This window comes from Crocuta crocuta, unplaced genomic scaffold (genome assembly GCF_008692635.1).
Source record: "Crocuta crocuta isolate KB4526 unplaced genomic scaffold, BGI_CrCroc_1.0 scaffold526, whole genome shotgun sequence".
Taxonomy (NCBI): Eukaryota; Metazoa; Chordata; class Mammalia; order Carnivora; family Hyaenidae; genus Crocuta; species Crocuta crocuta.
Window position 1 is genome coordinate 322,262 of NW_027528811.1, and position 27,106 is coordinate 349,367.

The window sequence follows — 27,106 nt, forward strand, 5'->3', positions numbered from 1 at the left end:
AGAAGGGGGGAGGATGGGAGAGAAGCAAGGGAAGGGGTGGTCCTCTCCCTCCAAGATGCTGGCTGGGAGGTGAGTGGGGGCTGGCAGAGGGGCCGCAGTCTTGCTGCGGTGGCTCACCCACCCCTGTGTGTCCCGCAGTGCGCCAGGTCCGGCTTGTGCGGGGCCTCCAGGCGGCAGAGGCTTTGGAGCAGGGCACGGCCACCATGGAGGTGGAGCTGTCACATGACCACGTGGAGGGCAGCTGGACACGAGACGGCGTGCGGCTGCAGCCAGGGCCCACATGCCAGCTGGCTGTGCAGGGCCCCATCCACACCCTCACTCTGTTGGGGCTGCGGCCGCAGGACAGTGGCCTCATCGCCTTCAAAGCGGAGGGGGTGCACACGTCCGCGAGGCTCACGGTCACTGGTGCGTGGGCCCCACTCCCGAGCGCACCCACCTCTGTCCCCGAGGAGGCCTGGGGAGCAGGGTGGAGGGTCTCATTCCCAGACAGGCTGTTGGATATCACGCATCGCAGGCCCCGCATCTCATCTCCCACTTCCTGCCAACCTAGAGCTGCCTGTGCGGTTCAGCCGCCCTCTGCAGGACGTGGTGGCCACGGAGAAGGACAGGGTGAACCTGGAGTGTGAGCTGTCTCGCCCTAACGTGGACGTGCGCTGGCTGAAGGTGGCTCCGCCTGCTCCTGCCCCTCACTGTGGGCTGGCAGGGGTGGGCTGCTCTGCTGGGCAACTCCAGTGCCTGACCCACCTCGCTCCTCCTTAGGATGGCGTGGAGCTGCGGGTGGGCAAGACAGTGGGCATGGTGGCCCAGGGCACGTGCCGGAGTCTCATCATTTTCCGCTGTGAGCTTGGTGACCAGGGCGTGTACATGTGTGATGCTCATGATGCTCAGAGCTCAGCCTCCCTGAAGGTGCAAGGTGGGCCGACTAAGGGTCAGGGTCTGCTGGGCCAGAGCTTCCTGGCCACCCTGCATGCCCCAGCAAGGTGCTTAGCCCTCTGGCTCCACCCCTGCCCTGCACCCCTCAGCAATCTCGGGGGGAGGGAAAGGGGGAGCTCTGTGCACCCAGGAGTGGCACGGCCTTCTTGCCACCCCAGGTCGCAATGTTCAGATCGTGACGCACCTGGAGGATGTGGAGGTGATGGAGAAGGAGGGTGCCACCTTCTCCTGCAAGATCTCTCATGATGAAGTGCCGGCCCAGTGGTTCTGGGAGGGCAATAAGCTTCGGCCCAGCGACAACGTGCGCATCCGCCAGGAAGGTGTGCCCTTGGGCAGGCTTCGGGAGGGCTCTCCTCCATCCTGTCCCCAGGCCCTGCTCCCCCAGTACTGACTGGCCTGTGTTTCCAGGAAGGACATACACCCTCATCTACCGGAGGGTCCTGGCAGAAGATGCAGGGGAGATCAAATTTGTAGCTGAAAACGCAGAATCACGAGCCCAGCTCCGAGTCAAAGGTGAGGGAGCCCAGGGGAGGGTGTGTGCTGGGCAGTGTGTTTGAAGACACAGCTTTGGGGCCTTACGGGGGCTGACAGTGCAGCTGTCCCAGGACAGGAAGACCAGGAGGAGGAAAGGGAGGTATTGCCTCCTTGCCAGCAAGACAGGGGGCTCTGAGAGGCAGCTCAGGATGTTGAGTAAATCCTTCCTCCTGGGACTGTAGCAATGCAGAGAAGGGGTGTGGGGCCCCAAGCATGTGGTGAGCATGAGGCCTTAACAGGTGGCAATGGTGACAGTCAGGGCATAAAAGAGGGAGGGTCTGCAGCAAGTTGGGGCGAAGGTGTATGAGGCCTGGAATTGTTTGATGCAGGATTGTGTGGGGCAAGAAGTGGGGATGTGGAGGGGTGGGACAGGGGTGGGGCAGGGGTGTGCTGGAGGAGCTTGTCTAGAGCCAGGGTGCATGGTGCAGGGGTGTATGTATGTGTGTGCACCCACCCTTCTCCTGGTCAGCTGTGTGCAGTGGGTCCCAGAGAAGCAGAGGGTGACACCTGGCCAAGCCACCTCCTGGCCCCAGCGGAGGGACTCCAGCCTGCCCACTTGGCAGGGGGGCCAGGCAGAGTTCCTGGGGTGCTGAGCGTCCCTCACCCTGTCCACCCTCCCCCCACCACACCATAGAGCTGCCGGTAACCATCCTGCGCCCACTTCGGGACAAGATCGCCATGGAGAAGCACCGCGGTGTGCTGGAGTGCCAGATGTCCAGGGCCAGCGCCCAGGTGCAGTGGTTCAAGGGCCACGTGCAGCTGCAGCCGGGGCCCAAGTATGAGATGGTCAGTGACGGCCTCTACCGCAAGCTGATCATCAATGACGTGCAGCCAGAGGATGAGGACACCTACACATGTGATGCCAGCGATGTGAAGACCAGCGCCCAGTTCTTCGTGGAAGGTGTGGGCGGGGCTGTGCGGGCACCTTCCCCCGTGCCTGTGGCCACTGGCGGTCCTCCCTGCGGGACCGCGCCAGTGACCAGCCCCTCACCCACAGAGCAATCCATCACCATCGTCCGGGGCCTGCAGGATGTGACGGTGATGGAGCCCGCACCCGCCTGGTTCGAATGCGAGACCTCCATCCCCTCGGTGCGGCCGCCCAAGTGGCTCCTGGGAAAGACGGTGCTCCAGGCCGGGCCCACCGTCGGCATGGAGCAGGAGGGCACGGTGCACCGGCTGACGCTGCGGCGAACCTGCTCCACCATGACCGGGCCGGTGCACTTCACCATTGGCAAGTCGCGCTCCACCGCGCGCCTGGTGGTCTCCGGTGAGTGTGCCGCTGGGGCGAGAGGGCTGCAGGCAGACCTGCCACAGGGAGGGTGCTGGGACCCCGCAGTCCCTCCGCTGACGCAGCGCTGCCTTCTCCCCTCCCACGGCAGACATCCCCATGGTGCTCACACGGCCCCTGGAGCCCAAGTCGGGCCGCGAGCAGCAGTCCGTGGTCCTGTCCTGCGACTTCAAGCCGCCCCCCAAGGCCGTGCAGTGGTACAAGGAGGACACGCCCCTGGCGCCCTCGGACAAGTACAAGATGAGGCTGGAGGGCCACATGGCGGAACTGCGCGTCCTCAGGCTCACACCCGCAGATGCCGGCGTCTACCGGTGCCAGGCCGGCAGCGCCCAGAGCAGCGCCGAGGTCACAGTGGAAGGTAGAGAGGGCGCACGGGGTTCCGGGGCGGGGGGATGGGTCTCCGCCGGGGGGNGAGAGGTTGGGGGGAAGGGGGAAGGGTGCTGAGCGGCTCTGTGCTCCTTGCAGCACGCGAGGTTACAGTGATGAAGCCAATGCAGGACGCAGAAGCCACGGAGGAAGGCCGCGCCTGCTTCTCTTGCGAGCTGTCCCATGAGGACGAAGAAGTGGAGTGGTCGCTCAACGGCACACCTCTGTACAACGACAGCTTCCACGAGATCTCCCACGAGGGCCGTCGCCACACGCTGGTGCTGAAGCGGGTTCGGCGGGCCGACGCCGGCCTTGTGCGCGCCTGCTCCCCCAAGGTGTCGGTCACTGCCCGCCTGGAGGTCAAAGGTGAGGCGTCACTGCGGGTCCTTGGGGTCCTCCCGGGGCGGGGCGCTGGGCTCCTCGCAGGCTGAAGGTAGCACTCGCTTACCTGCCCACACCCTCCCCCCAGCAAAGCCGGTGGTGTTCCTGAAGGCGCTGGACGATGTGTCCGCAGAGGAGCGCGGCACGCTGGCCCTGCAGTGCGAGGTCTCAGACCCCCAGGCCCACGTGGTTTGGCGCAAGGACGGAGTGGAGCTGGGCCCTAGCGACAAGTACGACTTCCTGCACACAGCGGGCACGCGCGGTCTCGTGGTGCATGACCTGAGCCGGGACGACACTGGCCTCTACACTTGCAGCGTGGGCTCGGAGGAGACCCGCGCCAGAGTCAGCGTGCACGGTGCGTGTCTACGCGGGGCTGGCTCCTAGAGATGGAGCTGGCTCCCTGAGGCCCGGCCCGGCCCCTGGGGCGGGGCGGGTTCCGGGGGAGGAGCTGTCTCCAGGGGCGGGGCCGTCTCCAGGGGCGGGACCAGTTGCAGGCTGCTCGGCCGGGTCCAGAGACAGGTCTGGGCCCAGGAAACCGGCCGCATCCAGGGACCGAGCCAATTTAGGGGTGGAGCTGTCTCCAGGGGCGGGACTAATTCCAGAGGCGGAGCCGTCTCCAGGGGCAGGGCCATGTCCAGAAGCGGGGCCGGTTGCAGGGGCATGGTGAGGTCTAGGGCGGGCCTGGGTCCAGGGGCGGAGCTGTCTCCAGGGGAGGGGCCGGTTGCAGGGGCAGGGCAGGGCAGGGCCTAGGGGCCTAGGGGGGGGGCTGGGCNACCAGGAACAAAACCAGGTCCAGGAGGCAGGCGGCCCCTGCGGCTGTGGGGTCCACCCCTTCAACCGTACCAAGAGCTGCTTTGTAAAGCCCAGGAGATCAGGGCACGCTCCTGGAAGACCAGGTTTGACTGTCCCTAGGAGGCTTAAGTACAGACAGGGGAGCGGGAGAGGAAGACAAACGGAAGAGCTGGGGAGACTGGGCTGCCCCTGCGTTTTAGATGCCCCTGCGTCCCAAGATGACAGGGATTCAGTGCAGGCTTGTAACATCAATCTGTACCAGGAGATATGTCGTGGTCGGGTGCGAGAACCACCGAGGGCGCACAGCCAGGGTGGCTTCTTGGGGGTTGCCAATGGCAGGGGCTCAGATGTCAGGCATAGGATGGCCCAGAAGGACTCCCAGGCCACAGGCACAGCCTGGTGAAGGTGGTTGTGGGCAGGCCACGTTCTGGTTTATCAAGGTGCCTTAGAAAGGTTGAGCCACATCATAGGTTTCACAGCCAGCAGGGCAGCATTGCCCCTCCCTTGCCTCGGGACACCTGGGTCTCTTCAGACATCCCTGCCAGCCTAGGGCTGACCTCCTGTGTGCACCGGTGTCCTGGCCCAGCTCCTCTGGTCAGATTATCTCTCGTGCAAGTGTATGGCAAGCTTGGTCCCCAGTCACTCGGGGGCGGGTCCCTGGAGGTCTGGGTAGGGCTTGGGGTGAGATAGGAAATGGGGCAGGGCAGGGTGGTGAGTTTTTTCCCGAGCCGGACAGCCCCTTCGTGTGGATCTGTCCTTCCCCCCCCCACCCCCAGGAGCTCTGAGCTGGCCACCACCGCGGACAGTGTATGTTCTCTGCATCGTGTTCTGTAGCAGATAGGAGGGTGGCCACACTGGTTGGCACTCACAGCTCTCTGGGGTCCAAACAACAGTGTTCAGCCAGCCGGAGGCGTTTGCTTAGGGGGGAGTGGGCCTAGGGAGGGGGAGGGGGGTCTGGCCTGGGGTAGCTACGGGCTTAACAGTGTCAGTCCTAAGGGGCTGGTGTCAGAGGCATGACCACCATCTTCCGTGGCCCACAGACCTGCACGTGGGCATCACCAAGAGGCTGAAATCGGTGGAGGTGCCAGAAGGCCAGAGCTGCACCTTCGAATGTGTCCTGTCCCATGAGAACCCCGGCGATGTGGCCACATGGACAGTTGGCGGGAAGACAGTGGGTAGCTCTGGCCGCTTCCGGGCCACACTCCAGGGCCGCAAATATACCCTGGTTGTTCAAGATGCGGCTCCTGGAGATGCTGGGGAAGTGGTGTTCTCCGTGCGGGACCTCACCTCCAAGGCCTCCCTCATCGTTAGAGGTGGGCAATGTGTACAGAGATGGGGGCCTGTCAGTGGAGACTGGGGTGAGGGTGAGCAGGGCCTCAGGGCCAGAAACGGTGCTTCTGAGGATGACCTCCCGCAGTCCCTGGGGGGGCCCCCCTGTTGGAGGCCCAGAGGCACCTGCTGGGATGTAGGGCAGATTTGGTCATCTCAGCTCACTCTGTGGGGCCGGAGTCTCCAGTTGCTGGGCAGGAGCAGGGTTTGTGGTCTCTGACCTGTGGTCTGACCGCTGTGGTACCCCTAGGGCTCACGGCTCACTGAGCTAGTGAAATCACCATGCACATTCCTCAGCTTGTGCACCTGGCATAAATACGGGTGCAGGTGGGTGTGTTCAGTTCACAGCTGGCCCTGGCTGTGGCCATGCTTTGAGTCTCAGGGCTCTGGATGATACTGAGGTGTGAGGGCTTGTGGTCTCGTATCTCCCCTCCCAGGCCCCTCTCTGTGACTGTGGGGGCTCTTGCACTCCAGGCCCGGTGACCCCAGAACAGTCTGTGGTCTCGGCCTCTGTAGTACCTGCCCTGCCCTCACCCTAAGCGTGGCTAGGGTGTGACCATGCCTCAAGGAAAGCTGCTCTGCTCTCTGCTCTCTTCAGAGAGGCCAGCGGGTATCACAAAGCCTCTGGAAGACCAGCAGGCCACTCCAGGTGAGGATGCGGTGCTGAGCTGTGAGCTGTCTCGGGCCGGGACCTCGGTGCGCTGGCTGAAAGACGGGAAGGCCATTCGCAAGAGTCAGAAGTACGACCTGGTTACAGAAGGCACTCAGGCCACGCTGGTGGTTCGTGCCGTGTCGCTCAAGGATTCGGGCGAATACACATGTGAGACAGAAGCTTCCAAGAGCACAGCAAGCCTCCGTGTGGAAGGTGACCCCACAGGCGACCCTAGGATGGGTCCCCAAGGCCTCTGTCCCTCCCTTCCTGCCCATGGTGGGGGCTGTTCCCTGTCTGGAGGGGCCAGTGTGGGGTCTGCGCAGCCCTCAACCCCCACTCCTTCCCACCACCTCCCAGAAAAGGCCAACCGGTTCACAGACGAGCTGACCGACCTGCAGGTGGAAGAGAAGGGCACAGCTGTGTTTCTGTGCAAGACGGAGCGTCCCGCAACCACAGTGACCTGGCGCAAGGGCCTCACGGAGCTGCATGCCTCCAGGAAGCACACACCCAGCCAGGAGGGCCTGACCCTGCAGCTCACCATTAGCACCTTGGAGAGGGCGGACAGCGACATGTACACCTGTGACATTGGCCAGGCCTGTTCCCAGGCCCGGCTCCTGGTGCAAGGTGGGGCCCGGCACCATGCTGGCCGGGGGTATGGTCGGGGGTGAGCTTTGTTCAAAGTAGGCTTAGAGTCTGTCAGGGACCAGCCTTGGTTTCCCCATCCCCGGGACCTCAGCCCTGGGTAGTCTCGTCTCTGAGGTCCTGTTAAAGGGACGCGGTGTGAATGAGTTCATGCAGCGTTTGCTCTGAGCCTGTGTGCTGGAGTGTGCCTGTGTGCTGGAGTGGGGCTCTGCAGGGAGCATGGCCTGGGGATGTCTCCAAGTGTGAGTAACAGTTGCATCTGCCAGGCAGCTTGAGGGCTATTCTCCCACCTCCCAGATGGGGAAGTGGGGGCCCACGGCTGGCCCAGAATTGTAGGGCATGTCAGTGTAGGCAGGACAGGGCACTCCCCTCCCAATGCCAGGGTCCAGGATCCAGGGAGGTGTCAGAAGGAGGGCCCTCCCGGGGTAGGGGGTGGGGGTCTGTCCACGGGAAATAGCGAAAGTACAACAAAGCAGCCTTGCTATGGTTTTTCCTTTCCTCTTCTGTGAAATCCAGCAAACCCAGTAAGCTCACACCACATCCACCTTGTCAGCACAGTAGAATCCCTGGTCTGTAACAAAGATGATACTCGTGCTTAATCCAGAAAATATCAGCTAAAGTGAGCAACACGCTGTAACACAGCATCCTCTTCAAAGACAAGACACAGACATGTGCTCATCTGGCCATGCAGGCCACAGCCTTTTCTTTGCGTGCCAGTGCGTAACTCAGTTTACTTGTCTCCCCTACACACGTCATCCACCAACGGGCCATCCACAAGTGTTTTCCATGGTCCCATAGATGTAAGACACCTGCAGGTGCAAAAGGAGCCTGGAGGCAGCTCCTCTCCATCATTAGAACTTCTCTCTGAGCTTTCCCCGCACCTAGGAAAGCAGCAGAAGTGAGGTTTTCCCCAGGAATTCACGTTGCCAATCTTCCAAAGCATTTAAGTTTTCACATGGCCACATGTCTATTTTCACACTTCTATTTCTTATGTTTTTAAAAATAGTTTTGTAATGTTTGTTTTTGAGAGAGAGAGAGAGAATGAATGGGGTAGGGGCAGAGAGGGAGACACAGAATCTGAAGCAGACTCCAGGCTCTGTGCTGTCAGCACGGAGACCGATGTGGGGCTCAAACCCACAAACCATGAGATCATGACCTGAGTGAAAGTCAGATGCTTAACTGACTGAGCCACCCAGGTGCCCCTCCTATTTCTTCTTTTAATCCACGATTTAATTGCATCCTGTGACCTTGGGGACAGACGTAGGCAGGTGTAGAGAACGGTTTGGTGAGAGGGAGCTCGCTGTGAGCCACCCTGTGTTCTCTGCAGAAGGACCCCAGAGGTGGGTTTGAGGTTCATCAGTGGAGCCAAAGCACATTTGTGGACAGTTGAGCTCTGACGCCCCTGCTGTGCTCTGGGTTTCACCATCCTGAGCCCTGCTCAGCCCGGCTGGGAGCCCATACCCGGTCTTGGGGAGTGCCCCTTTCCCTTGAGAGCAGGCTGCAGGGGATGTTTACTTGTGGGTTTGTGCCCTGCAGGCCGGAAAGTGCTCATCACAGAGGAACTGGAGGATGTGGAGGTGCGAGAGGGCTCCTCGGCCACCTTTTCCTGCCGCATCTCCCCTGCTGACTATGGGCCCGTCCACTGGTTCTTGGACAAGATGCCCCTGCACCCGAATGAGCTTAATGAGATTGAGGTTCAGCCAGGTGGCTACCATGTGCTGACTCTGAGGCAGCTTGCGCTCAAGGACTCAGGCACTGTCCACTTTGAGGCTGGGGACCAGCGGACCTCAGCCACTCTTCAGGTCACAGGTGGGCTGGGTGCTCAGTGCCGGGGTGGGGTCTTGTCGGTGGAGCTGAGGGTGCAGCCTTGTGGAGGGCAGATCTTGGCCATGTGCAGAGCATAGTCCTGGGGCCCACAGACAAGGTGCCTGGACCGCAGATCCCGGGGAGGTGAGGCTCTTTGAAGATGATCACTGCATGTGGTATGCAGAGCTGATCCCACTGTCTCCAAAGTGTGGCTGGGCCATGCCAGGGCTTCCCTGTTCCCCTGGCATCCAGTTTGTAGCCCTAGCTTCAGGGAGTAGTACACATGCAACCAGGAGTCCCCAAGTGTCCTGAGTTTCCCTCTGCACCTCCAGAAAAGCCAAGTGTCTTCTCCCGGGAGCTCACGGAAGCCACGGTCACAGAAGGGGAGGATCTTACCTTGGTCTGTGAGACCACCATCCTGGACAGCCCCGTGTGCTGGACCAAGGACGGGAAGGCCCTGCGGCCATCAGCCCGGTGCCAGCTGAGCCAGGAGGGCCACCGGGCCCAGCTGGTCATCAAGGGCACCACCGTGCAGGACGGCGGGCGCTACAAGTGTGAAGCTGGGGGCTCCTGGAGCAGCTCCATCGTCAGGGTCCATGGTGAGCTCCTGGGCTCATGTCCTCCTCCTGGGCTCCTGTCCTCTCTGTGTGTGGGGGCCCATGGCTCCTCTGTGCATGTCCAGGTGTCTGCTGCTTTGGTAGAGTCTGCCATCTTCCACCTGTGTCTCCTGAGCAGCAGTGTCTGTCTTGCTTTGTTTCTGTGTCTTGTTTTTCTTATTTTCTGACATCTCTGTGTCCCTTCCTCCTGGCTTGGCTCATCTCCATGTGTCATAGCATGGGCCACATGACAAATGCCATGGACCCATGGACCCACAAACCAGGTAGTTGAAACCATAGATTTTTACTGTGTCCCACTCCTGGAAGCAGGAAGTCTGAGATCTAGGCATGGGTGGGGCTGGTTCCTCACTGAGGCCTCTCTCCTTGGCTTGCACACGCCGCCCCCTCCCTGTGTCCTGGCTTTGTTCTCCGTCTGTGTCTGTGTCCTCATCTCCTTGTATGTGATCTCACAGATATGAGGGATCCGCTCATCCCAATAACCTCATTTTACCAAAATCACCTCTGTAAAGACTCCGTCTCCAAACACAGTCATCCTGAGATTCTAGGGGTTGGGGCTCCAGTGTATAAATCGGGGGGTGGGACACCAGGACAGAGTTCTGGTGGTCGCTGTCCATAGCCCCCTGTGTAGAAAGGGTGAGGTGGGCCTGCCTCTGCCCTTGGCTGCTGTCTCCTCAGCTGTCCCTAACCCCAGGAGCCTTCAGCTGGGGTGCAGGACGGGGAGGTTGAGCCAAGCCTGTGCCTGCCTGCAGCACGGCCCGTGTGGTTCCGCGAGGGGCTGAAGGACCTGGAGGTGCCAGAGGGCCGAGCTGCCACACTGCGCTGTGTGCTGTCATCGGTGGCCGCGCCTGTGGAGTGGCGCCGTGGAGATGAGGCTCTGCGACCTGGAGGCAAGTACAGCCTGCGTCAAGAGGGCGCAGTGCTGGAGCTGGTAGTCCGGGACTTGCGGCCTCAGGACACTGGGCAGTACTCCTGCCACTTTCGGGACCAGATGACCATGGCCATGCTCACAGTGAAGGGTAAGCATCCCTGCCTGCCTTACCCGCACGCCCCTTTCATTCCCTTAGGAAGACAAAGGTGACATTCTCTGTTGGGTCCTGTTGCAGCCTTGTCTGCTGAGTTCATAGGGAGACTGAGAAGCAAGGAGGCCTCAGAAGGGGCCACAGCCATGCTGCGCTGTGAGCTGAGCAAGGAGGCCCCCGTGGAGTGGAGGAAGGGGTCCCAGACCCTCAGAGCTGGGGACAGAGTGAGCCTGAGGCAGGATGGGACCGTGTGTGAGCTGGAGATCCGTGGCCTGGCTGTGGCAGACGCTGGGGAGTACTCATGTGTGTGCGGGCAGGAGAGGACATCAGCCACGCTGACTGTCAGGGGTAAAGACCATGTGTGGCCAAACAGAGCCTTGATCTGGTGTCCAGTTGACTTTGTGATGTTCATCTGCACTCACACCGTGTTCACATTCTTCCTCTCTCACATTCTCTGGTGTCACCCTCCACCTGTCATCGCGTGGAATCTTTCCCCTTCCTGGGCTGTTGTGTGAATCATGAGAAACCAGCATCCCAGCCACTTACCACCCTTTGGTCACTGCTGGTCTGGATGTTCTGTGGGAGTCTGTCTTGTTGTCTGTCCTGTCATGTACCACCCCCAACAATCTCCAGAGAACCTGATCTTCTATGTCTCACTCTTCCCAGCTCTGCCTGCTGAGTTCATAGGGAGACTGAGGAGCAAGGAGGCCTCAGAAGGGGACACGGCCATGCTGCACTGTGAGCTGAGCAAGGAGGCCCCCGTGGAGTGGAGGAAGGGGTCCCAGACCCTCAGAGCTGGGGACAGAGTGAGCCTGAGGCAGGATGGGACCGTGTGTGAGCTGGAGATCCATGACCTGGCCCTGGCAGATGCCGGGGAGTACTCATGTGTGTGTGGGCAGGAGAGGACATCAGCCACACTGACCGTCAGGGGTAAGGACCTTGTGTGCCCACGTGGAGCAGTCTCCATGTCTCCAAAAGCTGTGTCATGTCCTGTTGTTCTTCTCTGATCACTGTAAGGTCCTTCTGCCTCTCTGTGTGTCTGCTGCATCCTGCTTGTGTGAGGCTCATCCCAAATAAACTGCAGAAAATAAGGTCCTTCCTGCCCTCAGGGGGTCACATCTCAGGGAGAGATGGGAGGCATCCTACAATACAAATGAGGGTTACAGACTTCATGAGGCCTCTGGAGTGTGCCAGGGAGGTGCTAGGAAGTAGATTGAAGCTTGGCACTCAACACAGGGATACTGGGAGGCTGATTGAGGAAGAGAGCCAGAACACACATGAAGGGACATGGGAGAGCTGTGGGGGGTGAAATGTGGGTGTGGAGCAAGGTCCAGGTGTGGAGACTGAGGTAAGGTGAGGTGCACTGGACCTGGCTGGTGAGGTGAGGTAAGTTGGGTTTGGAGGTGAGGTGTGGTGAGTGAGGAAGATGAGGTGAGTGTGGAAGTGAGATGAGGAGGGTGTGGAGATGAGGTGAGGTGGATGAGGTGAAGTGGGTGTAGTGGTGAAATGAGGAAGGTGAGGTGAGGTGGGTGTGGAGGTGAGACAGGTGCAGAAGTAAGGTGAGGCAGATGTGGAGGTGAGATGAGGTGACTGTGGAGGTGAGAAGAAGAGAGTGTGGAGGTGAGGAGAGATGATTGTGAATGTGAGGTGGGTGTGGAGGTGAGGTGACTGTGGAGGTGAGGTGGGTGTGGGCATGCGGTGAGGTGAGATGATTTGTAGAAGTGAGGCGGGTATGGAGATGAGGTGAAGTGGGTGTGGTGGTGAGGTTAGGTGGGTGTGGAGATGAGACAGGGTGGGTGTGGAGATGAAGTAAGGCGGTTGTGGAGGTGAGATGAGTGATTGTGGAAGTAAGGTGAGGCAGGTGTGGCAGTGAGGTAAGGTGGGTGTGGAGGTGAGGTGAGGTGATATGAGGTAAGGTGGATGAAGAAGGTGAGGTGGGTGTGGAGGTTAGGTGAGTATGGTGATGAGGTGAGGTGGGTGTGGAGGTGAGGTAAGGTGGGTGATGAGAGAAAGGTGAGGTGAGGTGGGTGTGAGGATGAGATGGATGAGGTGAGGTGTGATGAGTGAGGAAGGTGAGGTAGGTGTGGAGGTGAGGTGAGGTGGGTATGGCAGTGAGATGAAGTGGATGAGGTGAGGTGATGTGAGATAAGGTAGATAAGGAAGGTGAAGTGGGTGTGGAGGTGAGGTGAGCAGGTGTGGAGATGAGGTAAGATGGGTGAAGTGAGGCGGTTGAGGTGAGGTGGGTGTGGAGATGAGATAGGTGAGGTGAGATGTGGTGAATGAGGAAGGTGAGCTGGATGTGGAGGTGAGGTGAGACAGTTGTGGAGGCGACAGTGGGTGTGGATGGAGCATGGCAGGTGGCGGAGGGGAAAGTCATGTGTGCCATGCCCGGGAAGGCAGGGGGGGTGTCCATGTGGAGGTGGGGTCTGGGTCTGGTGCTGGCAGGTAGATAGATCTGCTCACAGCATTGTCAGGAGGTCCTTTGGGGGTGGGGCATGTCAGAGATGGTGGGATTCAGGATGCAGGGCAGGACAGGAGGGCTGGCCCAGGGGTCAGCAATGATAGGGCCATGTCCTGGGAGAGGCTCCCCTGGGAGAGGCAGGGGGGGTCCTCATGCAGTGGAGCTGCCTCCCATGTGGCATCCTGCCCACCATCCCCAGGGAGCCTGCTTCCAACAGGCCAGCTTGGTATCTATGGCCATTCCTCATCTGCTGTCTGTGTGTCCGTTTGCCCTACCCAGGCCTGACTACACCTATTCACCAAGATCCTAGGGCCTGAGCCCTGGGAAGAACCTGTGCAGTGGTGCAAGGGGCCTGAGACCCTTGGGAATGGGGGCTCAGTGCAGGCCCTGCCATGGTGTGGCCGGTGGCTCCCTGCCAGGGTTGGGCTTCTCAGGGGCCCTTATGGGGGCCTGCTTACTTCCTGCAGGGAAGCAGATAGGACAAGATAGGATAAAGCCACTTCCCACATCCTGAGGGGATCTCAGGAGCATCCAGGCTCCTGTGGAGCTTGAACTGTGTGGACGAGCATAGCATCATTGCCATAGGGGCACCAGGTGACCTCACAGGGCATGGGTGCCCCCTAGCCTGGGAGTAGCTGCCAGGGGCTGAGGCCATGATGTGGTCCAAGCAGGGCAGCCTGGGGTATGTGAGGTAGATTGACCTGGGCCCTTGAATCTGGCATCAGGTGCAATCTGAGGCAGGACTGGGCATAGAAGATGCTGGAAGATGTTTCCTTTGGCCACTTTGTCTGTCCTGTGGGCGCTATGACTATTTCCATATGTGTGTCCATGTCCTGGGGTCCAGTGAAGATGCCAGCTCCTCTGTCTTCTTGCTGCCCAGCCACCACACACTGTGGTCCACCCATGTGTTTGTGTGTTCATGCTTTGATTTCTTATTTGCTCTAGAGTACATTTCACTGTTGAGTGTCCACATCCTGACTCCCCAAGTTACTCTGGTCTGATGTTCTCTGTGTCACATTGATCCTTCCTAGCCCTGCCTGCCAAGTTCACAAAGAACCTGAGGAAGGAAGAGGCCATGGAAGGAGCCACGGCCATGCTGCGCTGTGAACTGAGCAAGGCAGTTCCTGTGGAGTGGAGGAAGGGTTCCCAGACCCTCAGAGCTGGGAACAGAGTGAGCCTGAGGCAGGAGGGGACCATGTGTGAGCTGGAGATCCGTGGCCTGGCTGTGGCAGATGCTGGGGAGTACTCATGTGTGTGTGGGCAGGAGAGGACATCGGCCACACTGACCGTCAGGGGTAAAGATTGTGTGTAGTCATGTGGTCCTGTGGCTTGGTGTCTGCACATTGTCACTATGTAACCATCTTCTCCCTGTCCTGTCAGATTCTGTGGGCATTTGTGTCTCTCCAGCTGGGGACTCCAGCCTTCATTTCCCCATCCAGTAATTGACGTGATGTTTGTGTCTGGGCTTGTGTTTGTCTCTCCTGGGCCATTTACCTCCCACCCACCCTGTGCTCCATTCACTCATTCATGCCGTGGCCCTTGGCAGTTTGTGTCATACTTGCGGCTGTCTTGTCCTGGACATAGAGTCCTGAGACAGTCTGGAGTCCTCCTGATCCTTGGCTGTCCCCAGCCCTGCCTGCCAAGTTCACAAAGAGCCTGAGGAAGGAAGAGGCCGTGGAAGGGGACATGGCCACTCTGCACTGTGAGCTGAGCAAGGCAGTCCCTGTGGAGTGGAGGAAGGGGTCCGAGACCCTCAGAGCCAGGAACAGGGTCACCCTGAGGCAGGAGGGGACCGTGTGTGAGCTGGAGATCCGTGGCCTGGCCTTGGCGGACACCGGAGAATACTCGTGTGTGTGCGGGCAAGAGAGGACATCAGCCGTGTTGACTGTCAGGGGTAAAGACTGTGTGTGGCCACCTGAGTGACTTCCTCTGCCTCCTGGCCTGTGCCCCCACCATGTCTATCAGAGTTGCTGTCCCTCCAGGGCCACAAAATAACCATGTAGAGCATCCCACAGTCTCACACTAAGTAAGAACACACTGGTCAGTCCTGTCCAGGCCCTGGGGCAGATGGTATGGGAACCCCCAGGTGAGCATGTACAGATGGGCATCACAGTCCAGCAGAGTGGCCCTGGGCTGCTGGCCTGTGGTTGGGCTGCAGATGCGCACATGCTGTGAGCCCCGGCGTGGACCTGGGAGCATCTCACACACATGACGGTTGTGTGAAGGAGGACTGAGGGGCAGCACTGGGGCATTCGGGGATAAGGAGGCCACAGAGGCCAGGCCCTCCTTTTCTGGTGACAGGGTTTGGTTGCCCTGTGAGGGGCTCTGTCCCACTTGACTTGGCTGCAGAACAAACACTGTCACAGGTCCCACACTCATAGTGGCAGGATGTCTTGATCCAGGTGTCAGGACCCAGAAGCCTCCGTCCTTGGAGTGTACACACTGTCTCCTTCCATGTCCTCATGTGCCTGTCCATTGTCCCTCTATTTGTGTCCTGGTATCTTCTTGTTAGGACACCAGCATGATTAGAGTATGACCCACCCCAAAGACCTCCTTTTACCCTAATTACCCCACTGAAGAGTAATCATATTTCCATATATGTTCACAATCTGAGGTTTCGGGGGCACGACTCCAGGATATGAATTTGTGGGTAGGTAATAGTCCATCCATCCATGACAGTCTGCCCCTTGTATCCCTGAAAACGCACGTCTTTCCCACATGCAGCATATATGCACCCCATCCCCAAGGCCCCAAAGCCTTAGCTGAGTCCAGCATCACCATGGAATCCGAAGTGTGATGGAAGGATATGCACCAGGTTGGGTGACACTCAAGGCAGCTTCCTCTCCAGCTGTGAATCTGTGAAGTCAGGCTGCATGTCTCCCAAACACAGTCACAGGACATGTACCGGACAGACGTTCCTGTTCCGAAGAGGAGAAATGGGAACAAGGGAAGAGGTCCCTAATCCCCAGAGGCATGACACTGGAAAAGACAGACTCCTGGATTTTAGGGCTGGAGAAGGAGCCTCTGCCCTAATCATCTGTCCTCTGGGCCCACGAGTGGTGCCATGGGCAGTGGGTGGCCTTGTCCTGGTTTCTGGATGCCTTGCTGTGGCAGCCCTGCAGCCTCTGAATTGCCCTTGCTTTCCTTTTTTGCCCTTCTTGATGGGTGATACATGTCCATAGTTGGGCAGCTCTATGAATGCATCCTGTAGGAACCCCAGAGGTCTGGAGGTCTCTACCCTTTCAGCCTTCATCTCTCTGATTCAGGCATGGCTGTGGCATTTCTCCTGCTGGCATGCTCTCCTAAACCTTGTTGGTCTCCCATGCAGCTCTCAGGAGTGTAGAACATCAGACCACCCCTCCACACACCTTGCCTGGGCGACCTCATCTCTGCATGGCATCTGCACTACTCTTACCTCTGTTTCACCACAAGGAGTGAGGAGAAATCAAGCTTCTCTCTCAACTCTTTTCTTGGAGATCCCCTCTGCTAACCATGCAAGTTCACTGCTCATGAGGCCCACCTTCCACAGACTCAGGGCAGAATTCATCCAAGTTTCTTCCTACTTCTTACAGACACCGGCAAGTGGCCAGTCACCTATTCCTCATTGCCAGTTTGGGCCTCACCAAAAGTGCCGTAACACCTATACTGACCCCTGCCCCCATGATCTGCTCCAGGCAATCTAGATCCATCCAGTTGTCCATCAAAACCCAGCCTCCGCGCAACACCCAGTTCCGAAGCTTCTTCTAGAACTTGAGGTCTTTGTTACGCCAGGAACTGCTCCTGCTGACAAAACAGGCATGCCTGAGATACAGAGAGAGGTGGCCTCAACATTGGAAATGTGTAGTCTCCCAGTCCTGGAGGCTGGAGGCTGAGATCAAGGCGAGACAGGGCTGGTTCCTCTGGAAGCCTCTCATTGGCTTGCAGATGACTGTCTTTCTCCTGTGTCCTTTGTCCTCACGTAGCTGTTGCTCTGTGTATGTGTGTGTGTCCCTACCTCCTGTCGTATAAGATCAGGGCCCACCCTAGTGACTTCATTTTACCTTAACCACCATTGTAAAGACCCCCTCTCCAAATGCAGTGCCATTCTGAGGTCCTGGGGGTTGGGGCCTCAACATGAATTTGGGATACAGCAGTCATCCCATGACATGGTGTGATCAGGGTGGACACTGGTCAACTGTAACTTTTGGACCTTGTTGTGTCTGGAGTGGGATTTCAGGTGACAAGGGCCCAGGAGTGTGCTGCATCCATCATAATCTTGGAGATCTGAGCAGGAGAATGAGTGTCCGGTGGGGTCTGGACAAGAACATGTGTGGTAGAGCAGGTGGGACCTAGTGTGCATGGGGATGGCATGCAATGAGCCCAGGTGTGGCAGCAAGAGATGGACACCATGCCTCGGCTGGGAGACATGAGGTGAGAAGCAACAGTGGAGCAGCGGATGTCACGGCCAGGAGTTGCCTCATGGGCATTCTTCCATGAGAGATAGCCATCATGTCATGTGTGGGAGTTGTGAGTGAGAGGAACCTGACTTCAAGCTTGGTGCAGGTGAGGCCAGAGCTGGGCTAGTACAAAAGGTCAGGGTATGAGGACATTGAGGAGACATGACACTTGGAAGGAGCCAGTTCCTGGGTAAAATGCCCAGGGTCCGGGTGGATGCCAGAAGCCCTCACAATCAAACATGAGCTGATCCATCTGTCCTCCTCCACGTTTCTGCTTTATTGATCGTAAGTGTTCACATCATGCCTCAAATCCTCCAGAGGGATTGATGGCTTCTGTCCATCTGACCTTCCACTGAGCACTGCCTGCTCAGTTCATCCAAGATCTGAAGACCAAGGAGGCCATGGAAGGGGCCATGGCCACACCGCACTGTGAGCTGAGCAAGGTGGTCCCCGTGGAATGGAGGAAGGGGTCCAAGACCCTCAGAGCTGGGGACAGAGTCAGACTGAAGCAGGACAGGACTGTGTGTGAGCTGGAGATCCATGGCCTGGTCGTGTCAGATGCCAGAGAGTACTCGTGTGTGTGTGGGCAGGAGAGGACATCAGCCATGCTGACTGTCAGGGGTAAAGACCATGTGTGGCCAAACAGAGCCATGATCTGGTGTCCAGACTTTGTGACTTTGTGACTTCCATCTGCACTCACTCTGTGTTCACATTCTTTCTCTCTCACATTCTCTGGTGTTACCTTTCACTTGTTACTACGTGGAATCTCTCGCTTTCCTAGGCTGTTGTGTGAACCATGAGAAGCCAGCATCCCAGCCACATATAACCCTTCAGTCATATCTGGTGCTGTTGTCCCATGAAAGTCTGTCTTGTCTTCTGTGCTATTGTGTCCTGCCCTCAACAATCTTCCGATTTGTCTGACTCTCCAGCCGTACTAGCCAGAGTCATACAAAGTATGAGGTCTGAGGAGAGACCAAAGAGGCCATGGCCACACTGTGCATAGGCCAGCCTGAAGGAAGCCACAACTCACAGTGTATGTTCAACACATTCAGCACATGGCCTGTGTCCAATTTCTTTGTCTTTTCTGTGCTGTCCGTGTCCTGTCTCATCCATGTGCTCAGAGACCATGATTGTTTCTGTGTCTTTCTGACCAGCCATGCCTGCCAAGTTCACAAAGAGCCTGAAGAAGGAAGAGGCCACAGAAGGGACCACAGCCATTCTGCGCTGTGAGCTGAGCAAGGTGGCCCCTGTGGAGTGGAGAAAGGGGTCTGAGACCCTCAGAACCAGGGACAGAATGAGCCTCAGGCAGGATGGAACTGTGTGTGAGCTGGAGATCCGTGACCTGGCCTTGGTGGATGCCGGGGAGTACTCGTGTGTGTGCGGGCAGGAGAGGACATTGGCCATGCTGACCATCAGGGGTAAAGACCATGTGTGGCCACATGGACTAATGGCTTGATGTCTGCACATTGTTGCCACGTCACCACCTTATTCACAGGACTTGTGGGTGTCTGTGTCTTTTTAGCTGTAGTTGCAAGGTCTTCTGGATCCTTTCTCGTCATCCAGCATATGTCTTGATATTGGTGTCCAGTCCTTTGTGCCCCTTGTTTCTGCAAGGCCACTTGCCCCCTCACTATTGGTGCATGTGTGTCTCATTCCTCCCAATGGCCCTCTGCAGTTGTGGCATCCTTGTATGGGTATCATCTTGGACACAGGTCCCCAGAGAGCCTATTGTCCCCCCTGCTTCTTGGCCATTTCCCAGCCATGCAGGCCAGAGTAATTACAAAGTATGAGGCCTGAGGAGCCACTGAGAGGCCACAGCCACACTGTACATAAGCAGGTCTGAGGGAAACCACAACACACAGTGTAGGCTCAGCACACTAAGCATATAGCCGATGTCCATTGAATTTGTGTCTTATCTTTGCTGTTCATGTCCTGTCTCATCTATGTACTCAGAAACTGTGATCATGTCTGTGTCTTTCTTACCCTCCACAGGCCTGCCCCCCAAGTTTACAAAAAGCCTGAAGAAGGAAGAGGCCACTGAAGGGGCTACGGCCACTCTGCGCTGTGAGCTGAGCAAGGCAGTCCCCGTGGAGTGGAGGAAGGGGTCTGAGACCCTGAGAGCTGGAGACAGAGTCAGCTTGAAGCAGGATGGGACCATATGTGAGCTGGAGATCCATGGCCTGATTATGGAGGATGCCGGAGAGTACTCATGTGTTTGCGGTCAGGAGAGGACATCAGCCACACTGACTGTCAGGGGTAAAGGTCATGTGTGGCCACATGGGCCAGTGTATTGGTGTCTGCATATTGTCCCATGTCACCACCTTCTCCCTGTCAGACTCCATAGGCATCTGTGTCTCTCTAGCTGTGTCCCCTGGGAACTCCCAGCCTCCCTCTCCTTGTCAAGTATTTGTTGTAATGTTTGTGTCCAAGTTTGTGTTTGTCTCTCCTGGACTGTTTGCCTGCCCACTCTGTGCTCCATTTACTCATTCATGCCATGGCCCTGGGAAGTTTGTGTGATGCCTGTGAGTGTCTTGTCCTGGACATAGAGTCCCTGAGACAGTCTGGAGTCCTCCTGATCCTTGGCTCTTCTCAGCCCTACCCGCCAAGTTCACAAAGAACCTGTTGAAGGAAGAGGCCACTGAAGGGGCTACAGCCACTCTGCACTGTGAGCTGAGCAAGGTGGTCCCCGTGGAGTGGAGGAAGGGGTCCGAGACTCTCAGAGCCGGGGACAGAGTTAGCCTGAAGCAGGATGGGACCGTGTGTGAGCTGGAGATCCATGGCCTGGCCTTGGCAGACACCGGAGAATACTCGTGTGTGTGCGGGCAAGAGAAGACATCGGCCATGCTGACCGTCATGGGTAAAGACCACGTGTGGCCAAGCAGAGCCATGATCTGGTGTCCAGTTGACTACATGACGTCCATCTGCATTCACACCGTGTTCACATTCTTCCTCTCTCACATTCTCTAGTGTGACCCTACACCCATTACTCCATGGAATATCTCCCCTTTCTGGGTTGTTGTGTGAACCATGAGAACCCAGCATCCCAGCCACATATATCCCTTGACCACATCTGGTCCTGTTGTCTCATGGGAGTCTGTCTTGTCTTCTGGGCTATCATGTCCTGCCCTCAACAATTCTCCATTCTGGGTCTGACCCCCTAGGTGTGCTAGCCAGAGTCATACAAAGTATGAGACTTGGGGAGCCACCAAAGAGACCATGGCCACACTGTATATAATCAGGTCTGAGGGAAGCCACAACCCACAGTTGTGCTCAACATACCCAGCATGTGGCCCATGTCCAGTGTGGTTTGTGTCCTTTCTGTGCTGTTCATGTCTTGCCTTATCCACATGTTCAGAGACTGTGATTGTGTTTGTGTCTTTCTGACCATCCCCAGCACTACCTGCCAAGTTCACAAAAAGTCTGGGAAAGGAAGAAGCCACAGAAGGGGCCACAGCCAAGCTGTGCTGCAAGCTGAGCAAGGTGGCCCCTGTGGAGTGGAGGAAGGGGTCCAAGACCCTCAGAACTGGGGACAGAGTCAGCCTGAGGCAGGATGGAACCATGTGTGAGCTGGAGATCCATGGCCTGGCTGTGGCAGATGCCGGGGAGTATTCATGTGTGTGCGGACAGGAGAGCACATCGGCCATGCTGACCGTCAGGGGTAAAGATTGTGTGTGGCCTTGTTACTTGGTGTCTTAACATTGTTGTTACGTCACCACCTTCTCCATGTCAGACTCTTTGGGCATCTGTGTGTCTCTAGCTGTGTCGCCCTGTGGACTCCTGGCCTCCATCTATTTGTCAGGTATTTGTTCTAATGTTCATGTTCAGGTTTATGTTTGTCTCTCCTGGACTGTTTGCCTGCCCATTCCGTACTCCATTCACTCATTCATGCCGTGGCCCTGGGCAGTTTGTGTGATGCTTGTGGGTGTCTCATCCTGGACGTAGAGTCCCTGAGACAGTCTGGAGTCCTCCTGATCCTTGGCTTTCCCCAGCCCTGCCTGCCAAGTTCACAAAGAGCCTGAGGAAGGAAGAAGCCACGGAAGGGGACACAGCCACTCTGCACTGTGAGTTGAGCAAGGCGATCCCTGTGGAGTGGAGGAGGGGATCCGAGACCCTCAGAGCCGGGGATAGAGTGAGCCTGAAGCAGGAGGGGACCGTGTGTGAGCTGGAGATCCATGGCCTGGCCTTAGAGGACACTGGAGAGTACTCGTGTGTGTGCGGGCAGGAGAGAACATCAGCCATGCTGACTGTCAGGGGTAAACACCATATGTGGCCATGTGGCCAATGTCTTGGTGTCTGCATATCATTGCTATGTCACCACCTTCTCCCTGTCAGAATCAGTGGGCATCTGTGCCTCTCCAGCTGTGTCCCCTGGGAACTCCCAGCCTCCATCTCCTTTTTAAGTATGTGTTCTGGTGTTTGTATCCAGGCTAGTGTATGTTCCTCCCGGACTGTTTGCCTTTCTCATTTTCTGTGTCTTCGTTCATGCATTCATTCATTCATTCAACTGTGACCCTTTACTGTTGAGAGATTATTGTGGGTATTCCCATCCTGGACAAAGTGTTCCCAAGACAGTTTGATGTTCTCTGTGTCACCTTGCCCCTACCCAGACCTGCTGGCCAAGTTCGTTAAGGGCTTGAGAAAGGAAGAGGACACAGAAGGGACCATGGCCAATCTTCACAGTGAGCTGAGCAAGGTAGTCCCCATGGGGTGGAGGAAGGAAGGGGTCCAAGACCCTCAGAGCCGGGACAGGGTCAGCCTGAGGCAGGATGCGACTGTGTGTGAGCTGGAAATCTGTGGCCTGGCTGTGGCAGACACTGAAGAGTACTCGTGTGTGTGTGGGCAGGAGAGGACATTGGTCATGCTGATTGTCAGGGATAAAAACAACATGTGGCCAACAATACCCATGATATGGTGTCCATTTGACTTTGGGACGTCCATCTGCACTCATTCTGTGTTCACATTCTTTCTCTCTCACATTCTCTCTTGTCACTCTCCACCCATGACTCTGTGGCATCTCTCCACTTCCTGGATTGTTATGTGAACCATGAGAAGCCAGCATCCCAGCACATATAACCTCTGGTTATATCTGGTCCTGTTGTCCCATAGGAGTCTGTCTTCTTTTTCTTTTTTTTTCTTTTTTATTTATTTCTGAGAGATAGAGACAGGATGAGCAGGGGAGGGTCAGAGAGAGAGGGAGATACAGAGTCTGAAGCAGGCTCCAGGCTCTGGGCTAGCTGTCAGCACAGAGCCCGACACGGGGCTCGAACCCATGAACTGTGAGATCATGACCTGAGACAAAGTTGGACGCTCAACTGACTGAGCCACCCAGACGCCCCAAGAGTCTGTTTTATCCTCTGTTCTATTGCATCCTGCCCTCAACAATTCTCTATTCTGTGCCTGACTCCCCAGCTGTACTAGCCAGAGTCATACAAAGTATGAGGCTTGAGGAGCCACTGAAGAGGCCACGGCCACACTGTACATAAGGAGGTCTGAGGGAAGCCACAACCCACAGTGTGTGCTCAGCACACCCACTCACCATGTGGCCCAGGTCCAGTTTGGTTTGTGTCTTTTCTGTGCTGTTTGTGTCCTGTCTCATCCACGTGTCCAGAGACTGTGATTGTGTCTGTGCCTTTCTGACCATCCCCAGCCCTGCCCACCAAGTTCACAATGAGCCTGAGGACAGAAGAGGCCACAGAAGGGGCCACAGCCATTCTGCGCTGTGAGCTGAGCAAGGCAGTCCCTGTGGAGTGGAGGAAGGGTACCGAGACTCTCAGAGCTGGGGAAAGAGTGAGCCTGAAGCAGGATGGGACTGTGTGTGAACTGGAAATTGGTTGTCTGGCCATGGCAGATGCCAGAGAGTACTCGTGTGTGTGTGTGGGCAGGAGAGAACATCAGCCACGCTGTCAGGGGTAAACACCATGTGTGGCCATGTGGGCCAGTGTCTTGGTGTCTGCATATTGTCACTATGTCACCACCTTCTCCGCGTCAGACTCTGTGAGCATCTGCGTCTCTCTAGCTGTGTCCCTTGGGAACTCCCAGCCTCCATCTCCTTGTCAAGTATTTGTTCTGATGCTTGTGTCCAAGCTTGTGTTTGTCTCTCCTGGACTGTTTGCCCACCCACTCCGTGCTCCACTCACTCATTCATGCCATGACCCTGGGAAGTTTGTGTGATGCCTGTGAGTGTCTTGTCCTGGACATAGAGTCCCTGAGACAGTCTGGAGTCCTCCTGATCCTTGGCTTTCCCCAGCCTTGCCCACCAAGTTCACAAAGAACCTGTTGAAGGAAGAGGCCATAGAAGGGGCCGTGGCCACTCTGCGCTGTGAGCTGAGCAAGGCGGTCCCCGTGGAGTGGAGGAAGGGATCCGAGACCCTCAGAGCTGGGAACAGAATCAGCCTGAGGCAGGATGGGACCGTGTGTGAGCTGGAAATCCATGGCCTGGCTTTGGCGGATGCCGGAGAGTACTCATGTGTGTGCGGGCAGGAGAGAACATCAGCCACGCTGACTGTCAGGGGTAAAGACCTAGTGTAGCCAAGCATAGCTGTGATCTGGTGTCTAATTGCATTTGTGACATCCCTCACTCATTCCGTGTTCACGTTCTTTCTGTCCCTGATGTCACCCTCCACCCATTACTTCATGGAATGTCTCCCCTTCCTAGGTTGTGTGAACCACGAGAAGCCAGCAGCTCAGCTGCATATAAACCCTTGGTCACATCTGTTCCTGTTGTCCCATGGGAGTCTGTCCTGTCATCTATGCTACTGTGTTCCACCCTCAACAATCCTGCATTCTGTGTCCAACTCCCTAGCCATGCTAGCCAAAGTCATACAAAGTATGAGGCTCGAAGTGCCACCAAAGTGGCACGGCCACACTGTACATAAGCAGGTCTGAGGGAAGCTACCCACAGTGTATGCTCAGTACACCCAGCATGTGGCCCACGTCCAGTTTGGTTTGTGTTTTTTTCTGTGCTGTTTGTGTCCTGTCTCATCCACGTGTTCAGAGACCGTGATTGTGCCTGTGTCTTTCTGACCATCCCCAGCCCTGCCCGCCAAGTTCACAAGGAGCCTGAGGACAGAAGAGGCCACAGAAGGGGCCACAGCCATTCTGCTATGTGAGCTAAGCAAGGTGGCCCCTGTAGAGTGGAGGAAGGGGTCCGAGACCCTTAGAGCTGGGGACAGAGTGAGCCTAAAGCAGAATGGGACAATGTGTGAACTGGAGATCCGTGGCCTGGCCGTGGCAGATGCCGGAGAGTACTCGTGTGTGTGCGGGCAGGAGAGAACATCAGCCATGCTGACTGTCAGGGGTAAAGACCACGTGTGGCCATGTGCATTGCATGGGTGCCTGTCCCTGTATGTGTTCCTGCAGCACCACTGTGTCATGGGCTCTCACCTACACTGTGCCATGTCTACTCACCTGTCCAGTGTTCTTTGTCTGCTCACTGACCCCCATCCTCATGACCTCACATGGCTGTCCTGCTGGTGGGTGTACCTCTCCCACCTCACCCCAATCTGTCCAGCTTTCCTGCTCTCAGTGGGCACAGCTGAGGGTGGGGGTGCCGCCTTGGGCTGACCGTGTCTCCCTTCTGCACCCACCTCCCTGCAGCCCCGCAGGTGGTGTTCAAGGAGCCGCTGCAGAGCATGCAGGCTGAGGAGGGTGCCTCAGCCACCCTGCGGTGTGAGCTGTCCCAGCCCAATGCTGCTGTGGTCTGGAGCAAGGGCGGTCTGGAGCTGCAGGCTGATGGGCGCCGGGAGCCTCGGCAGCGGGGCCACACTGCAGAGCTTGTGCTTCGGGACCTGCGCAGAGAGGACGCGGGCGAGTACACCTGTGCCTGTGGACCTCAGGCCACCAGTGCTGCCCTCACTGTTACAGGTGGGCTTCAAGTCAACACCTGTTCCAGGGGCAAGTTCCCTGTGCTTTGGGCTGGGCCTCTGGGCTGCAGCACCTCCCTGGGTGTCCTGTGGGGCACACGGGCTCCCGTGGGCATGGCAGGCATGGCAGGAGACTCAGCCCCCATGACCCTCACCCTGGGAGCTGAGCCCCTGAGGTTACCCCCATCCCCTGCAGCCATACCCATGCAATTCCCACCTACACCCTTGTAGGAACCATGGGTCTGGCTCTCACTTTCTCCCCATCCCCTCAGCTGCACCCCCATGGTCTCCCTGCACACCTTAGCTGCACCCGTAGTCTCTCTGCATTCTCATAACTGCACCCCTGTGGTCTCTCCCTGCCCACCCATAGCTGCATCCCTATGGTCTCCCTGCACTCCCTAGCTACCCCTGCACCTGCCCTCACACCGTCCTGCTTCCCTGCAGCTGCACCAGTGCACTTCCTCCGGGAGCTGCAGGCCCAGGAGGTGGATGAAGGTGCAACAGCCCACTTGCGCTGTGAGCTGAGCCGAGAGGGCGCTAGCGTGGAGTGGCGCAAGGACTCCCTGCAGCTCTTCCCTTGTGCCAAGTACCAGATGGTGCAGGAGGGAAGGGCTGCTGAGCTGCGGGTGCATGGCACCGAGCAGGAGGACGCCGGCCATTACACCTGTGACACAGGCCACGCACAGAGCACGGCCAGCCTCTCCGTCCGAGGTGAGCTGCCCTGCCCTCCCTGGGCCCTCACCTCCTGGGAGCGGTGGGTGCCATGCTCACCAGCCCCAAGCACCTCTCCCTGGCCCCCCAGCCCCTAGGCCCATATTCCAGATGGAGCTGCAGAGCACAGGGCAGGAGGCCGGCAGTGTGGCCCGGCTACACTGCCAGCTGAGTGAGGCAGAGCCCGGCATCCCGGTGCAGTGGCTTAAGGAGGGTGTGGAGCTGCACATGAGCCCCAAGTACGAGATACGGCGTGTGGGGACCACGTGTGAGCTGCTGATCCACGGGCTGGAGACCAAGGACACCGGCGAGTACGTCTGCGTGGCCGGTGGTCAGAAAACCGTGGCCTCTGTCATGGTCAAAGGTGAGCCATCTGTGCCACACCCACTCCCCCAGTAGCTGCCCTGGGGGTATGCCTGGCCTGGCCCAGCACTCTCTAGGGCCACACACTCATCTGGACGTGGCTCTGAGGCTCCTGCAGTTACAGGCTTTTTCTTCTTTCTGCTCACTCTGGTGAGGGTGGCCCCAGCCTGCAGGCGGACAGCCTGTCCTGGGCCTCTCTGAAGAGTTTGCCTCCCTGCTATCCTGGCCAAGGCGGAGCTGGCCACAGGGTAGGGGTGGGCAGAGGCAGCCCCCACGCGACAACCCCACCCCACACGGCTGGCCACAGGGTGGGGGTGGGCAGAGGCAGCCCTACAACCCTTCTGTACTTCTACCAAGTGCCCAGACTCGAGTGTCATGGTGACAAAGATTGTGCATGGTGGATAGAGGTTGTGCTTGGTGGATAGAGGGGGAGAGTGGGAGGGTGTTCAGGAAGACTTCCTGGAGGAAGGGAGTGGGAGGTTGGCCTGGCTGGTAAAGGGACCCTCTCACCCACACCCCAGAGCCCGAGGTGACCATTGTGCGGGGGCTGGAGGATGCTGAGGTGCAGGTTGATGGGGATGTGGAGTTCCATTGCGAGCTGTCACGGGCCGGGGCCACAGAGGTGGAGTGGCGCCTCCAGGGCCTACCACTGCAGAACAATGAGGTGACGGAGCTGGCCGTGCAGGGTGGCTGCACCCACACTCTGCGGCTGAAGGGTGTGACCCCTGAGGACGCAGGCACCGTCTCCTTCCACGTGGGCGCCCACACATCCTCTGCCCAGCTCACTGTCCGAGGTAGTGGGTGCCACACAGGCTCAAGCCCTCAGTATGCCAGAGACAACTTCCTGGGTCCCTGGCCTTCGGGGCTGTGGGACTGGTGGGGAGGCAGCCCTGTGAGGGGTTGGAGATGGCAGA

General features: G+C 57.8%; 1 protein-coding gene across 1 annotated transcript in view; it reads left to right on the forward strand.

The window, feature by feature from the left end:
- The window catches only part of OBSCN (obscurin, cytoskeletal calmodulin and titin-interacting RhoGEF), a 154,398-nt gene that overhangs the window by 72,259 nt on the left and 55,033 nt on the right, over positions 1-27,106 (forward strand). Inside the window, 34 exon segments of the mRNA XM_077755858.1 lie at positions 139-405; positions 551-663; positions 760-913; positions 1,092-1,253; positions 1,342-1,446; positions 2,102-2,368; positions 2,465-2,734; positions 2,847-3,113; positions 3,221-3,487; positions 3,591-3,857; positions 5,335-5,607; positions 6,222-6,488; positions 6,633-6,899; positions 8,454-8,726; positions 9,056-9,322; positions 10,090-10,356; positions 10,444-10,707; positions 11,026-11,289; positions 13,852-14,115; positions 14,451-14,714; positions 17,614-17,877; positions 18,411-18,674; positions 19,249-19,512; positions 19,850-20,113; positions 20,651-20,914; positions 21,246-21,509; positions 22,904-23,118; positions 23,121-23,181; positions 23,504-23,767; positions 24,290-24,553; positions 24,853-25,119; positions 25,563-25,829; positions 25,921-26,193; positions 26,714-26,986. Of these exon segments, the coding sequence (XP_077611984.1) occupies positions 139-405; positions 551-663; positions 760-913; positions 1,092-1,253; positions 1,342-1,446; positions 2,102-2,368; positions 2,465-2,734; positions 2,847-3,113; positions 3,221-3,487; positions 3,591-3,857; positions 5,335-5,607; positions 6,222-6,488; positions 6,633-6,899; positions 8,454-8,726; positions 9,056-9,322; positions 10,090-10,356; positions 10,444-10,707; positions 11,026-11,289; positions 13,852-14,115; positions 14,451-14,714; positions 17,614-17,877; positions 18,411-18,674; positions 19,249-19,512; positions 19,850-20,113; positions 20,651-20,914; positions 21,246-21,509; positions 22,904-23,118; positions 23,121-23,181; positions 23,504-23,767; positions 24,290-24,553; positions 24,853-25,119; positions 25,563-25,829; positions 25,921-26,193; positions 26,714-26,986 (8,277 nt within the window).